Genomic DNA, 17632 nt, shown 5'->3' with positions numbered 1-17632 from the left:
TAAACAGAAAAAAAATACCCGCCCGGTCGGGCGGGTCCAGATCTAGTTGTTATTATATAAAAACTTGTGGAACATTAATATGATTGTTTGACTAGTAACGGTATAGGTGTGGTTGTCGACTTGTCTTATATGTTATTAATAATCAAAATCCATCTAACTTTTACCAAAGTTTCGCTCCGCCATCCAATAGAATACAAGTATTTATGACGTATATTATGGTATCCCGACGTATGACATTTGTTCACCGTTTACATATTTTCAGCTTACTGCACGCAAGTACAAGCATCTATAAATTTTTCATACAGAATATAAAATAAAATTTTAATTTTGAAAGAGGAACTAAAACAATAATTAAGAGGGCTTTGAAACATAGGGTATAGTAGGTACACTGACAAAATTTCACTTGGAACTTTATTTTTGTGGAAGACCCAAACAAAAACTAAATGGCATATTACCTCTATTTGTATTTTGTAATGCGTTTATCCTCTATTTGTATGTTAATATGTGTTTTATCATTTACAAACATAAAGCTAATATCTGTTACAAAAAACATAAACTAATAAAATTAAAGTTTTAAGAAGATTAACACAATAATTTTAGAAAATAGACCATTTTATCTTACTAATTACTAATATTTTCGATATAGTTTGTTTGAAAGTATATATATACGGTCTATTAGTATAATGGTTTTACAAATATATTACATATATACACCTATATATAACGTACGCGTCGATGTAGGTGGATCGTATCTACTACATTCATGAACGTCGTTTCCCATTATTGATGGAAGTTAATTACTTCAAATTCATAAAAGAAAGTTCCTTGCAATGGTGTACGTGTTGTTAGCCTTTTTAAATTTTGAACCCATAATCTGTGGGGTTAATGTTTTCTTGTTATGCTTTGGGCTTGCAAGGTTTAGTAGGTGGATTTAAAATAATTATGTCTGCGAGAAGAGTTTTGGGCCTTAGAGAGGGGGAGACGGGCCCATGATATTGAATCTTATTGTTAGATACTCCCTCTGTTCCTTAAACATTCATTTTTCAGAAAAAAAAATTGTTTCAAAAAAATACATTTTTTTACATTTTCAATAAATTAATTAATGAAAAATTATACTTTTCAAAAAATACAATTGTGTTTAATAAAATTTCATTGGTTAAAAATTATTGGGAATAGTTAATTAAAAAAAACAATATATTGGAAAATACAATTTTAAATGTTTTCTTAATAAGTGTGAAAAAACTATAACATAGATCTTTTATGAACGGAGGGAGTATTATTTAAAAGGCTAGCTTCCTACTGAGGAACACATTGATGTTGCCAAGAAAACATAACTTCAGTTCAGATGCTTTTGTAATGTTTTTGTTGCTTTGTCTCCTTCCTCAAGATGGTGAAGAGCTTCATAATGGTAAGGAACCTTACCAAATTTGCTTGTGTTAGAAGGTAATACTTACCAAGTTGTTGAACAACAGTTGCTGGTGATAAATCTAGGGAGTAATATTGCACTGGTATAATTCGTTAGCTTTTGCTTAGATTATGAACGCCACTTTGTTCCACCAGTACCGAAGCATAACCAATTTTGGAAAGTCAAAATGTATGCTCATTTAGATATACTTCGCTTCAATTTCATCGTAAGCACAAGTGCACAACACAACACTATGTCAATTGGCCTTTACATAAGACTTATCTCTCATGAACAGTTCATATAGGCATGTACTTATATGTTGATTGAGAGAAGTAAAATTTGTCAATACTCTTGAATTATTCTCTTTACATTATTATTCGTTGTTTTTTTTTTTAAGACGTTTGAAGGCGCCTATGAACAAATCCGGTGTACATGATTCTTTCACAACACAACTTGAAATGTAAACTATACAGTTGGGAAGTGAGCACCTCGCAGCCTTATTTGTTAGAAACAAAGCAATATGTTCAAGCTATTTACTGTACACGTCTTAGTTTCATATTTAATTATGATTTAATTATTATCTCCATATATATATATACCGAGTCTTGGTGGTTAAATGACATGAGAGTAATATAACTATTAGTTTAAACTTAAAACAGAATTCGTAAGATTCTTTGAAAAAAGCATAGCAAACCCAAAATGAAATAGATAAAAAAAGTGAGAATGATGCGAAAGCATTATTGACATAGCTACTACATTTTAACATTTTGACCAAAAAAAGAAATAGCTACTACTGAGTCCATAAACTTCATTACCTATGCCGCTATGCCTATGCGATGCGTGCCTTGAAGATGCTTGGGCATGAGGATTTTTCGTGTTGAGATCACTTGGAGTTGTTCCAATAGTTGGTGCTTTCATTCTTACTGGTTCCAATGATCTTTATCTGAGCGGCCATTAAACATATATATCAGCTTAAAGGTGATAGGAAAGAGTTCTATGATGATCTAGAAGAATGCCCCGATACATTACAATACGTCCATCATAGCTTTCATCATTACCTTAAAGTTCTTCCGTTTAATTAGTTGAAAGGATGAAAATGGAAACAGGTTGCTTGAAAGATATAAGAGTTTGTTTTGTTTCTCATTGTTAGTGCAGCAGGGGAGAGAATGAGAGGAAGATTCTAAGTGTGGAAGAAGATGTGTACTAACAAGTAACAAACAATATATAATGTAACTGTGTAAGTGGTTTGGGTATGTGTTGATTTAGAGATAGCCGGTGTGTTCTGTTTGGATTAACCAATTCAGACCGAACCAACAAAACCAAATTCGATCAAAACGGGCTCTCTTTAAAAAATAAAAATAAATTTAAACAGACGTTACGGTTGCAATTTTGGTAAATAAATTTCTTAATCCTGAAGCTTGAGAATTCAGGAATACATGACTGAATGAACAATAAACTAAGCTTAGGTCTAGTGCTATATGTGACGTCGGTAAAACAAAATACTAGGAAATATTAGCATGGAATAGCCTTTTTTACTGAACAACCTATATAAAACAAAAATTATTTATTTCTGGTCAGAAATTAACAGATTGACGATATCAATTAGTCGTCGGGTCCACCTGGAATCCAAATAATAAAGTAATATAATCGGAAATAATCAATATAAATAATGGTAATTTGATTAGACAAACAACAAAACAACATGGGTATGTCCGAGACAACAAACGTCAAATTCAGTATCGTTTTAGTTAACTGACGTATTCTAAACCTTATATCATCCCAGTAGAACTTGCATCATACTATAATATAAACCGGATCCAGTAACGACCTAACGGCGTCGTTTGCCATTGCGTCCTCACCTTGATATTATACGCGCTTACGTCACATTCCACACACAATGATATTCCCATAAATGTAAATATTAGAGAAAAAGACTAAGATAGCACTAAACCAAGTTTTTGTTCCCAAAGTAGCACTCAAGGCTCAAAGTCACAAAAATAGGTTTCATTAAAGAGGTAAATATACACTTATACCCCTTGGATTAATTAATCCAAACCTTAGGGTTTAGAGTTAAGGGGGTGGGGTTTTGGAATTAGGGTTTAAAATTTTATAAAAAATAAATACTAAAATAAAATAAAAATTTTAAAAACAGTTTCAAAAAGTATTTTTAAATTATAAAAAGAAAATTAAAAAAAAAATAAAAAAAAAATTCGAAAAAAAATTCAAAAAAAAAATTATAAAAATTTCGAATCTGAAAAATATAATCTGAAACTATAAAAAAAAATTTCTTTTTTTTTTATTTTATTTATTTATATTTATTTTTGTTTGTTTATTTAATTTTAAACCAATGATATTAGGGATATTTTACCCTTTAATGAATGTCATTTTTGTGACTTTCTCCTTCTAGTACTATTTTTGTGACATAAACTTCAAAAGGTGCTATTATTGACAATTGCCCTAAATATTATTCCCATTTGTGTTTTTATTAATTAAAAAAAAGCATCCCGTGTTTCACTCCTCTCTCTCTCTCTCACAGATCCTCGCTTCATTGTTTCTGCGTGTGATTTAAAAAGAAGTTGGTGAATCCTTGGGGGAGCAACCATTCCATGGATTCCCTCCGATTTCTCCGGATTCTTCTCGTTTCCGCTTCGATCTTACTCGTCTCTCTCCTTTCTACTGTCACCGCCGGTGATATAGTTCATCAGGACGATTTAGCTCCGAAGAAGCCTGGTTGCGAAAACGACTTCGTTTTGGTACTCTTCTTACCCCCAATTCAGCCGCCTTTTCTTCTTCACTAATTTCGAAGATTCTCTAACTAATTTTGATAATTTCCCTCTTTTCTGGGAGATTGATTGGTTTAGTAACTTTTGAGCTTGAACTCTCAGTCTACTGTTCTAGCTTGTAGTTGATCTAAGTTTTTCATTTCTCTTCCTTAGCAATGAAGTTACTTGTGGGTTGTGGAGTGACCTCCTTTGCATCCTAAGAACTAATTAAATTTGTGGTTTTTATTAGTAAAGTTGTAGTCTTTTTCTTGGATGAATAAGTCTCTTGTTTGTTCAAACTCTGTTTGTAGTGGAATCGATGAGTTATGATATGTACTGAAGTGACAAGTGGATTAAGATCTGGTGCAAAGTTTATGTTTTTTATTAATGATATGCCAACCACCTGCTTCTTCCCTTAGGTTAAAGTTCAAACGTGGATTGATGGTACTGAAGATGCTGAGTTTGTTGGCGTTGGTGCTAGATTTGGGAGGCGGATTGTCTCCAAGGAGAAGAACGCTAACCAGACTCACGTTGTCTTTGCTAATCCTCGTGATTGTTGTTCACCTCTCAAGACTAAGGTATATAGTTGTGATTTGGTAATCAGTGCTTTATGTGATGCTGAAACTGAATATTTAAGCTTTTGTTAGCTTATTGGGGATGTTGTTATTGTGGACCGGGGCAACTGTCGGTTTACAGCTAAGGCTAATAATGCGGAAGCTGCTGGTGCCTCTGCTCTATTAATCATTAATAACCAGAAAGGTTTGTTGATAACTTTTTTTGTTGAAGTTGTCTAATTGATCTGATGTTATCATCTTAATCACTTATACTGAGTAAATGTTTTTTGGGTTGTTTGTTTGAAGAACTTTACAAAATGGTTTGTGAACCGGATGAAACGGATTTAGACATTCAGATTCCTGCCGTCATGCTCCCACAAGACGCTGGTGCAACCTTGGAAAAAATGCTTATCAACAGTTCTAAAGGTACCTCATCATAGATATGATAATCTGTTCAGCTTTTTCCTTTTCTTTTCTAATCATGATATGCTTCAGAACCATTTGTTTATTATGAATCGAATCTTCCCTACTTTTTGTAGTGTCGGTGCAGCTTTACTCCCCAAGACGACCAGCTGTTGATGTAGCCGAAGTCTTTTTGTGGTTAATGGCTATTGGGACCATTCTGTGTGCATCTTATTGGTCCGCATGGAGTGCACGAGAAGCAGCTATTGAACATGATAAGCTACTCAAGGTTTGTACTTATTTGGGAATACTAGTGTTAGGCTAGGAACACTTAGTTGAATATGTAAAAGGATAACGTAAGCTGACAATAATTAAGTCCCTTCCCCTTCTTATGGAATTCTAATGATGAAAGGGACAAAGGAGTTGGTAACTTTACTTGGTTCGGCCGAGGAAGAAAAGTCATTTATAACACATTGAACAATACTTTGCCATTTCTTTACCATTTTACTTTCCTATTTTCGGAAATGCTGCGTCAACATAAAAATCCAAGAAATGGATAGGTAACGGATGGCTTTTCTAATGAACTGGGCCCCTCCTTGTGGCATTTGTCTACTTTTGGGAAAACATTCACATGGCGTTGTTTATGGTTTTATTGTCAGTGTTATTGCTCTTACGTAATTATTCTTACTTCTAATTATTTGTTTTATTTGTTGCAAAAAATGTAGGATGCTATAGACGAAATCCCTAGCACAAATGATGGGGGTAGTGGTGTCGTGGAGATCAATACTCTTTCAGCTATTTGTTTCGTATTTCTTGCTTCGGGCTTCCTGGTTGTTCTTTACAAGCTTATGTCTTATTGGTTTGTGGAGCTTCTTGTGGTTGTTTTCTGCATTGGTGGTGTTGAGGTACCAACTTATTTTTTAGTTCTGTTCTTTTATCTGCATTTTCTCAGTTTGAGCCTCTTCCGACTTATGATCCTACTTAAATTGAATTGACAAACCGGTTTGAAGTCTTATATGGGTTTGTACCTTTTCTATCTTCAGGGTTTGCAAACCTGCCTTGTCGCTTTGCTATCAAGGTAAAAGCATGTTTCCTTTCAACACCTATGCTTATGCACTTCTTGGAGAATGTCATGGACTGTGTTCTTTCTTCTGTTTGCAGATGGTTCCAACGTGCAGGAGATTCTTACATAAAAGTTCCTTTCCTTGGACCTATCTCTTATCTGACTCTTGCAGTTTCTCCTTTCTGCATTGTCTTTGCTGTTTTGTGGGCTGTTTACCGAGAGCGTTCCTTAGCTTGGATTGGCCAAGATGTCCTTGTAAGGATTGCAGCCCCCATACAATTTCATTTACAAGTACAATCCAATTCTGCCAGATGGAATTTGACATTGTTGTTCTATTGACTAGGGGATCGCATTGATCATCACAGTATTACAGATTGTTCATGTCCCAAATCTTAAGGTATATCTCATCTCAATCTTTCCATCTTAGGTATGTGAAGATTCTAATAATGCCACATATCGTTTGGAACAGGTAGGGACAGTTCTACTCAGCTGTGCCTTCTTGTACGACATCTTCTGGGTGTTTGTCTCCAAGAAGCTGTTCCACGAAAGCGTAATGATTGTCGTAAGTAACCAACTAATCAGCTAACCATCATTTCCATAAGAGTATCCATCAATGCTTAAACTCAAATTCTCGTTTTGAAATCTTCATTTCACCCCATAGATTTAAAAAAATGTAATGTTGCTTGGTTCTTCATTGTAGGTAGCACGTGGGGATAAAAGCGGAGAAGATGGTATCCCTATGCTCCTGAAGATTCCACGCATGTTTGATCCGTGGGGAGGCTACAGCATTATTGGATTCGGTGATATTCTTTTGCCCGGTTTGCTAATCGCATTTGCTCTCAGGTCCAAAAGCTTTTCACTCTCTCTATCTTATAAATCATCAAAGAGTTTTCTTTCATCGAGTTTCAAGCTTTCCTAATGATTTGATCTTGCAGATATGATTGGTTAGCTAACAAGACTCTTCGGACCGGCTATTTTATATGGGCAATGGTTGCCTACGGATTAGGTAAAAATCACACACACATCCGCATAATCTCACTGGTCTCTTATCTCGTTTTCTTGACAATCATTTGACCATTTGAAAACCGCAGGTCTTTTGATTACTTACGTGGCTCTAAACCTAATGGATGGACATGGCCAACCAGCATTGCTCTACATTGTCCCTTTTACTCTCGGTAAGCTGGAAATTCTCTCTCTCTCTCTCTCTCTCTCTTTTCTCTCTCCATAACGTGCATCGAATGAGTATTGAGAAAAATCTCGTGATGAAAATATAGGAACAATGTTAACACTAGCTCGAAAACGAGATGATCTTTGGATTCTATGGACGAAAGGAGAGCCAGAAAGGGCATGTCCTCACCACGTCAGGCTTGAACAGTGCTCTGAGTAATGAGACGACCTCACGAATTAATGGATACAAGAGACATATATCAAAAAGCCTTTCGGGTTTGTAACAAATGTAACTTAAGCTGTAAGATTCTTATCCTCTCCAGTCCTCTTTAATTTATGTTTTCTTATGTTACTTACATCGTCATCATTGAAGAAGAATCCACGATCGTTCTGTGTCTATATGGTTTGTTTCTTTTGTAAGAGAAGAGTGTTGTATATACACGTAGTACAAACATGTTAAAGCTATCAATATCAATATATCATCATTGTGTTGGACAATTTTGTGATCTAAATAATCATATTATCTTGCTGACTTGATTTTTCATTTTCCCTTTTCGTCTAAAATGTAAGAGTTTGAAAGAGAGTACTTATAATCTAAATTGGGATTTTCTTACAACAAAAAGTAGATTATATCAAATGAGTTTAAAGTTGCTTGCCCTCTCGTTCGTCTCCTTCTCATCATCAGCAACAAACCAGACCATATAAAAGAAAGAGAGGAAATAGACGAATTAGATGAAAGATTGAATTTCTGTTCTATACACAATCAATTTTTTGGTTGTTGATCTCTCTTCTCTCTCCTCTCCTCTCCTCTCCTCTCACTTCCATCTATCCTCAAGAGAACAAGAAAGACAAGATAAAGAGCTCTTCAGATTTTCCAACAAAACAAAAAAAACGAATCCTCATTTCTTGATATTATCCAATGGTTCAAGGTTGTCCTCACGGCTCATTCACCCTAATCCCTGAGATTCTAACCCTTCCAGCTGTGTTGTGATTCCGAAGTCAGGGAGGAATCTCTGCCAGCTATATGTTTGTTTGGTTAGGGTCCTCTGTTTGTCGAGCCGGGAGGAGTTGAAAAACCGGGTCTCAGATTAAGGGACTTCAGTTTCAGATGCTCGCTTAATAGCTGCTGTGAGACATGATCAGACAGGACTGGTTGGTTGTCCTTGTTCCAATTATAGCCTGGTTGGATTGAACCGTTGTTGTCCCAAAATACATGAGGCGGCGTCCTTGGACTACTCCGAGGCTGTCTAGGCTCCTGAAAGTAACTGTTGGTGTAGAAGTTTCCGGCACTTCCCGGGCTTCTGCTTGATCCTATCCCTTCTTGCAACAAGTTGATTGTAGTTTGTCTTTGGTGATGGAAAGGGATGGCTCCACCCCCCGCGGTTAAAGGTGTTGATGAGCCGGAGAGAACGTGGGGACTAGATATCGGGGATGGAGACCTTCTTCCGCTAATGTGTGGCGAATGCGAGTGAAAAATTGGACTACCGACTGGTGAAATGGGACACGACATGTTCCTAGGAGACTGGGATGTACTGTGACCAAAAGGAGGAACGTTAAGCCACATAGATGTTTAGATGCTTAGAAAATGAAGGGGCTAATAAGGTACCTGAATCCCAAGCCAGGTTTTAATCCTTTCTGCTGGTAATTGCTTGTATCTTCCGAGTCTAATGGGAGGCTCCTTGCGTGTCCAATGTCCTAAAAAAACAGACAGATTTGTGAGGCAACCAGAAGCACAGAGATTTTAGAATTGAGGAAAAGACGAGATTCTATACCAGTGATCTCATGGTGCTTGAAGCAACTACATTCATAGATTCTGCAGACTCTGCACTCACAAGAGGCCTTTCCAACGGCATCACGTTTCTAACAAAAGCGTGCTCTAAAAGCTGAGCAGCTGTTGGACGATTTGCTGGGTTTCTTTGTAGGCACTTTCTCACAAAATCCTTCCCTTCTTCGGATAAATGATTAGGGATATCCGGAAGGTCCTTGCTGTTTCCAATCTTGAACATAGCAGGAACCTGTAAAGAACTCATACGCATGAGAATGGAAAAGAAAAGATTCACTTCGCTAAATCTCCTGCTTTTAAGTGTACTTATAATTCACTAACCCCTTCATACTGGCTCCATGGAGGTTTCGTGGTAGCCATTTCTAAAACTGTACATCCCAGACTCCATATGTCGACCGCAAGGTTACTGCCACTTGAGTTCTGTATCACCTGATATCCACAACGCAAGGTATAAAGCGTCAGCATATAGCCTATCAATATGAAACCGACATTTGTAGCAGCATATATACCTCAGGTGCCATCCAATACGGGCTTCCCTTGAATGATAACGGACCAGATTGCGCAGTAATCTGCATTTTGTTCATGAATTTGTATTAGAGTTATATCTCTAGCTGGGGTTAAAGTACAATTTCAAATAACACAAGGGCACAAGATTGAAGAGAACATATCCATACATGTTTTGCCATTCCGAAATCAGCCACTTTTACCCGTCCATGAGGATCCACCAATATATTTGCCCCTTTGATGTCCCTGCACAAAGTCATCATATTCATTTGATTCTCCATGAGAGAAGGATGAAGGAGACCGAAGAATGGATAGAAGGCTCACCTATGAACAGTGTTTTTGGCGTGCAAGTACGCGAGCCCTGATAAAATTTGTTGTGTGTAGTTACGGATTGCATTCTCACCAAACTGTCCATACTCCTGAAGAAGCTTATAGATAGAACCACCAGAGACATACTCCAGATATATATACAACTTGTCATCTACCTGTATGGGGCAAGGAAGTATGAGAAGCATAGTCATTTGCATGAATTAGTTCAGCTGAAACAGCTAATAGTATCCTCAGTGTGTTCTTGATATCATATCAGAGAACATAAAGATTCAAAAAATATCTGTAAGACTTACGGTTTCAGAGCCATAATACTGCACTATATTAGGGTGTCGCAAACGGCTTAAAACTGCAATCTCCTGTGAGAGACAATTATTGAAAAAGAAACTTAAATGTTAGAATATTCACTAAAGAAGCAGCTTTTTGTTGTTGCAGACAGATGATTTGTAGCTCACCTGGCCCAGTTGTTGAGCACTCTCCCTTGACTTGGCATCATCTGAGCATAGAGTAACCTCTTTCATTGCACACATCTCACCACTTTCACTGAGGAAGAAAACATAGCTGATCAAAACCAGGAGTAGCATAGAAATTAACCATGCTAGGTCTTTCCAATTAGAAATTACAAACCTGTTGAAGCCAAGATACACATGTCCAAAGCTGCCCATCCCCAGCAATCTCCCTTTTTTCCATCTTGATCCAGGGCTTACTGTAGCCTCTGCCCTTGCTGGACTACGAGGGACAGAGGGCGATGTAGCTGCCGAATATGTCGGAGACAATGGAAAAGTATTTGATATTAATAACGGCGGGAGAGGCAGACGGTGGCTTTGCTGTTTGTTATCATCTAGCCGTCTAGTAGGAGAGCCAGTGGTTGAGCCTCCAGCTCGAGGATGAAGAGGAGTAACAGCGCCGCTCTGTATTCTGGAACTAGGACCAGGACTTGTCATTCTTGGGCTAGGCACAGGGGAACATTCAGGGCTACACCTACTCTGAGGCCAAAACAGCTGAGTAGACATATCTCCACCAATGGAATTGTTACCCGAGTTGTAACCTGAACCTGGGCTCGAGCACTGTCCAGATCCAAGCAAGGAAACATCTGGATATGGTTTGCCAATCAACAACCCATGGTTTGAGACCTGATCTGGGACAAATGATCTCATTGGACTCCTGGAAGGACTAGACAACAAGCTATCTGGAGCACTGCAGAGCACTAAGTCCCGTTTTGGGATTTGTAAATTCTTCACATGTGTCCCCAGAGGTCTCCGGTTTTTATTGGACAGATTTGGGACAGGCTTGAACATCTCAGCTGAGTTTTTGTTACTATGTATTGGCTGATCCCTATACATATAGAGTAAGATAACAACGTGTTTAGATATATCAAGCCAGAGAGTGAGATAGAGAGAGAGAGAACTCACCTGGAAGAAATATTTAGAGCTGTTCTGTTCCCATTTTCACAATCAGAAGCCAATGGACTAAGAATAGAATCAGATGGATTGTCACCAACAGAGCTTCCACTAGACACAGAAGCAGTTGTAAAATCAGCCTCAGCACCGCTGCTATCAGGCACATTTGAAGCACCACCATGGGGCTTTGGAAGTGGCAAACTCGCATTGGAACCTGGTCTCTGCGAACCAGAATCAATGCGCGTTACAGCAGTACGGAGAGCAGGACGAGGAAGAGGCACAGCAGGAGATCTTGCTGCAAAACTCTGACAGCGTGAAACCCGAGTAGAAGGAGATGGAGATCTTGATGGTAGTCTAGATATAGCTCCTCTTTGTGACACAATCTCATCACGTCGTCTCCGTGACTTTCTTGATCGACAGCTAGACTTATCCTCAGACCCAAACCCCAGTTTCCGATTAAAGGCATCGATGATACTCTCCTTGCTGGATTTCTTCTTTTCATCTTTAGATGAATGTTTACTCCACCAAGGCATGATCTTTCCAGCAAACTATATATAACTCCTTTTTTTAAAAAGATGTTCAGTTCCACACTAGAAAGAAACTATCCTTTTGACCACTTCAGAGATCATACTGGGTTGACCCAACAGAGGTCAACAATTGAATAGAAGTCCCAATTTAAACGCCATTTTTATAATCCCACTGGCGTCTGACCAATTCAGAGAAGCAGCTGAAAGATCTGATTACAAAAAATAAAATACAAAGTTAGGGTTTCAGCTCCAACATTCTGATACTAGCAAACAAAAAAAACCCTATGATTCTGAGAGATTTATATCTATGAGAATCTCATCGTACAGCTAAGCGTCACTGAGCTAGCTTTGAAAAATGAATGTGATCATCTTCTACCTTAGCTAGTCTGAGATCCACTGCCAACAGTACACTTAAAGTTTGAACCTTTTCAACAGATCTACACAGACAAGTTCCATTAAAGGAAACCCAGAAACAGCAGATGATAAACCCATAAAGGGAACCATTCAATCTCAATTGCTCAAATCCACACACAGACAAAAAAACCCAAATCAAAAGTTCAAAACTTTCAAGGTGAAATTGATCATGGAAGGTGCTTAATCGAGACCTAGTTCTTACCAAATCACCAGATTTTTCAGCAACTTGAATCGAAATAAGCTGAGAGTCGGAGGAGCAATCGAGAATCCAGGAAGGCGTCAGATCCCTAAATTGATGCTGACAAGTGAATACAGCTTACACTTGCAGTGATAGACTCTCTCTTTCAGAAGTGAGGAGATAACGAAGACGAAGAGGTGTAGAGAGAGAGAGAGAGAGAATAAGAAGTGTAGAGAGAGAGCGCGTTCGAAGAAAGCATTCACTCTCAGATTTCTTCCTTGTTGCTGCGTTAATCTATTTAGTAACTGATATAATGATACTTACTCATTATTGGGATTTATTTGTGTTTAATGATTATTATTTTATCTTTTTAAAGCTTTTTTTTTATTTATGGAAAAAAGACAACGTGAAAGGAAAACATACTGAAATGACAAAGCTCTGATTGTATTCTGCTTTTACAGATTTTTATTTTATTTTTCATATTTGATGGGCACAAGTATTATCAAAATGTCATTTATTTTTTAAAGTTCAATTGTATGATCGATAAAAGATATTTGTAGATGTTTATTCATTTAAAACTGGTTTTTATAAATATTTATATCTTCTATCGATTAGGTTGATGGATACGAATATTTTGTTTCTTAGTTGTCTCTTAGTATTTTTATTAATCAATGCTAAGTTTGCTTAATTGATTATTTTTTTTGGTAATTATCGACAAATGTGGGAAGAAATATCACATTACTCCCAAATCATTGGGTGCCGTTTAGAAACTACCATATTTGATAGATTCAGATATAAAACAAATATCATCTTTTACTTCATGTGCATGATTGATCAATTAAAAAAACACAAATCTGAGAGAAACTTGATTTTTCTCATGTTAAATGTAGATACAAAGATTTTGCCAAAAATAGATAATAATAATAATAATAAGATTAGAATACACAACATTACGACTAAATATCTAAAATTATAAGAAAAACTGTTACTAATCAAAAATATAAGAAAACAAACACAAACACCAAAATAAAAAGCATATTTTATTTGTTTACATTATGGTAATCAACATCTCTGCCGATAAATTATCCGTCTATTAAAACTTTTTTTTAGAATCAATACTATTACAACAGAAGCAATTTTTATCTACTTACAAATAGTCTAGGTTGGACCATTATATTTAATTATATTTTGAATTATTTCTATTCATATCTAATTTAATTATTAAATATACATCATACCTAAAATTAAGGAACTAACTAACTAAACTGTTATCTTTTAAACTAATGAATTTAATTTATATTAATTTGAAATTTTAAATAACTAATCAATTATATTTTAGTTATTAATGTAATACATACTTATATATATATATATATATATATATATCTATTCATTTGTATATATACAATTATATATTAATCTAAATGCAAAAAAAAATTTTGTTCAAACCCTCACCAAATACATAAAAATATAATTTTATAGTTAGAGTATTAAAATATATATATATATATATGATAAAATAAATATTAATAGTAATTATACGATTGAAACATGTTACTATTGATAGGTTTATGAATGTATTTTTTACGGGTTACTGAAAGAGACATGTAACATATATATCAAATATAAACTAATTGAACAAATATATTAACAAAAATATATCATAAAACATTACATTAACATGAATAGATGCCAGAGAGTAAGGTTAATATTTTAATTATTTAAAAATATAATTATATATATATATAAATTATAAAAATTAAGAACTAAATATAATAAAAATATATATCAAAATAAAATAATAAATATTTACATTTCTAATGCGAATAATGAAATTAACTTTTAAATTTAAAATAAGCCATAGACAAAACATCAAAAAGTATCTAATAACATGTGAATAACAAAAGTAAACTAACTAAATAAATGAACAATTTTTTTGCAAACGTAAATCATTAATTTGTAATAGACGTATACACATTATTGATACTCAAATCTATTTTATTTTTAGTATGCATCCTCTCAAATATTGATCCATTAACAAGATGGAATTTTAGTTGGACTAAAATTGTATTTAAATTGGAATATCACTTTCATAATATATTCACTATTCATCTGAACATTCATGAATATATATTACAATACTCTAAATATAATAATAAATCAAACCGAATTACATATTGGATCATCTACCAGCTCAACCGATAACCAGATCTCGGGTTTTAGCGGTTGTTGCGGGTTTTATAGATCTTTTAAATAACAGTTTTTAAAAAAAAAACTAAAATGGATTACATATGAGCCACCGAATTTGCCAATTTTACTGCGGGTCGAATCGGGTTTCAAAACATTGAATATAATGTTCCATTTGTAATATTTAAGTGTAGATACAATTAAAATACAAATTTATATCAAATAAATTTGGAATGTTTCGAAAATGATCCCGCGCTTTGAAAGCGCGGGTCAAAATCTAGTTTATTCTGTTAAAACAGAATCATTCTGAAAAAATCACCATACAAAATTGTTATAGATGAACCAATTCATTAGTAACTCAACAAAGCTAATATATATATATAGATATTATATTTTCTTTCTCTAACGAATTATTTAAAATCCTAATTGTGTGGTTCATAAACCAATATTTTATAGATTTGTTTTCAAATGTTATACCAACATTATGATAATGTAACCATGTTATCTCTTCCCGTTGCATATTACTTTGGATTTAACATAAACATCTTCAAGTATTAAGCAGTCACTTTTATGCTAAGATAACATAACCATATATATACGGTAAACCGGTTTACATTATTATAGTTTACATTAACATATGCAGAATGGGATAAATTAAATTTAACCGATTCTATTTCTGTCCATTTAACATGGAACATTCTCATGATAATACATTACCAATTCAAACCTACCGCTATCGTGTATACTTTTATAATAAACTAACCATCTTTTATATTTTCCGTTTATACTAACGAAGATATGTTTATGATATGACTTACATAATGAACAGAAAACACTAATTAATTAAAATACTTTATATTGCCATTTTCTATCATTATTATTTTGTTGTCATCAATTTAAACAGACTTATAGTACCTCTCTGTAAACTACACTTAGCTATGCATTCATATGAACGACGAAAAACAATTATTTCTACGTGCTAAACTATCCGCCTTTGAATTCTGTAGTACATAAATGATTTTTGAACTGAGAAAATTTTCTTGGAAGGTATTGATGTCTTTCAAATAACTTGTAAAAGATAGTCATTCTTCTGGTTCCAAAATCATATTCACCAATTGAGAACAGTTTGTTGCAAACATGATCCGAAACTAACGTAAATTTCTCATACACTCCATTGCTCAGAGTAGCGCCTCCACCTCTGAATGAAGAAGGGATAGACTAGCCCTAACATTTCTTGTCCCCATCAAACCATCAAATCCTTCTAGAATACTATATCAACCTTATCATGAAAAAAATTCATTATCTTTCCAAGAACATCTGTGAAACACCATCACCCTGGAGTTGACGGTAGGTTCACAACCTCTACATTTTGTGTTGTCCTCTGTGTGTTCAACACTTGTGCTTCATCCCAGTGTATTGATTCTGTTTTTGCAAATTTGAACATTTCTCTCGGATCAATGTCTAAATTACCTATTACTTTTTTCTTGAACTGAGGATTTTGACATACATTTATAACCAAATATTTGCATCTAGACTATTAAAAAGGAAGGAGTTTTAAAAAATCTACTTACAACAAGTTTTTGCACCTATTGATTAAACTTACCTTATTATTCTCTTTTAGTTGTTACCTGAATAAAAAAAAGTATGTACATAGTTTTTTTTTTCTTTTATTTTGAAATTAAACCAATTTGTGAACATATTAAATGTGGTTTAGTTTTAAAAATTTACGTGTGAAGGAGATCAAACATGATGGTTTGACATTTTGAAATTGAACCAATTTGTGTACATATTAAATGTGGTTTAATTTTAATATTAGGACAATACTTTCACGAGTTTTACTTTGGTTAACAATTTTATATGGGTAAACAACCGACATGTTAAATAATATTAAGTTGGTTTTAATAAGATAGATTTGTTTTATGAACAATGTCTTATAACCTTTATAAAAGAACTACCTTATAGCCACCTCATAAATTATTTAGATTGCACTATTCACATTAGGGGGGGGGGGGGGCGCGTTCGGGTATCCGTTCGGGTTCGGGTCGGATATTTCAGATTTTTGGGTATTTCGGTATAGAGGTGTAGAACCCGTTCGGGTATTTCTGTACTTCGGGTTGGGTTCGGATATTTTTAGTTCGGGTTTGGTTATTTTGGATCGTATTCAGATATTTAGATTTTGAAAAAACAAAATTAAATTTTCATTTCTCAAATTTTTTGTATTTAAAAATATAATTTTCACTTAACTAATTTTTTTACTTTAAATAGATTTAATAGTTAATAGATTTCGACATAAAATTTTGAAACTAAAAAAAAATTAATTTGGTTATTGTTTTTAAATTTTTGATGTAAGTTTTTGTTAATTCTCGAAATAAAAATCTGTTGAACCTACCGCTTTGATTACGAGAAGATTAATAAGTTTCAAACATATTTGATAATAACTATTTTTAATGGGTGATAAAATATAGTCACTTTATTTGGTTGGTATATATATATATATTTTTTTTTTGTCATTTGACTTGGTTTAATTAATAACACTTTCATCTTATTTAGAATGAAATGCAAACTGTTATTGTAAGCTTCTTCCGTAATCGAGTCTTTTGGTTGTTCTGGATTTATTTATTTAGTTAAATATGCTAGCTTGATTTTATTACATGTGTTACCCATATAAAATTCCAACGTGCAGTTAACATGATAGATATTAGTTATTCGGCTATAATACTATACTAGATCTTGACCCGCCCGACCGGGCGGGTATTTCTTTTATGTTTTTATTTTTTTTTGTTTATATTAAATGATGCATTTGTAATATTGAAACATAAATTTATATTGAAAATTAATCTTTGCAGCTATAATAAAAATTAAAATTAAAATTTTAATAAAATATTTTGATATAAATTTTAAATTTCCTAATTAAAATAATATAGAGGTGGTCATATTTTTTCCAATTTCAAAATCTAAG

General features: G+C 34.3%; 2 protein-coding genes across 2 annotated transcripts; one reads left to right on the top strand and one right to left on the bottom strand.

Moving 5' to 3' along the window:
- The first annotated feature begins 3882 nt into the window (after nt 1-3882).
- Nucleotides 3883-7851, top strand: LOC106366510 (signal peptide peptidase-like 2). Its single transcript, XM_013806115.3, has 14 exons — nt 3883-4158; nt 4587-4745; nt 4815-4926; nt 5028-5147; nt 5261-5412; nt 5849-6028; nt 6167-6201; nt 6285-6441; nt 6530-6583; nt 6656-6748; nt 6887-7029; nt 7122-7192; nt 7278-7361; nt 7461-7851. Exons 1-14 carry the CDS (start codon nt 4012-4014, stop codon nt 7571-7573), a joined length of 1620 nt encoding a protein of 539 aa, XP_013661569.1. The 5' UTR covers nt 3883-4011; the 3' UTR covers nt 7574-7851.
- A 222-nt stretch (nt 7852-8073) lies between these two features.
- On the bottom strand, nt 8074-12782 carry LOC106366509 (mitogen-activated protein kinase kinase kinase YODA). Its single transcript, XM_013806114.2, has 12 exons — nt 12511-12782; nt 11380-12103; nt 10595-11302; nt 10423-10510; nt 10264-10326; nt 9965-10125; nt 9811-9886; nt 9646-9705; nt 9458-9565; nt 9126-9368; nt 8960-9048; nt 8074-8885 (listed from the first exon to the last, which is right to left on the bottom strand). Exons 2-12 carry the CDS (start codon nt 11898-11900, stop codon nt 8390-8392), a joined length of 2613 nt encoding a protein of 870 aa, XP_013661568.1. The 5' UTR covers nt 11901-12103; nt 12511-12782; the 3' UTR covers nt 8074-8389.
- Between the last annotated feature and the right edge of the window lie 4850 nt (nt 12783-17632).

This window comes from Brassica napus, chromosome A9 (genome assembly GCF_020379485.1).
Source record: "Brassica napus cultivar Da-Ae chromosome A9, Da-Ae, whole genome shotgun sequence".
Lineage (NCBI taxonomy): Eukaryota > Viridiplantae > Streptophyta > Magnoliopsida > Brassicales > Brassicaceae > Brassica > Brassica napus.
This window is presented reverse-complemented; position numbering and strand designations above follow the sequence as displayed.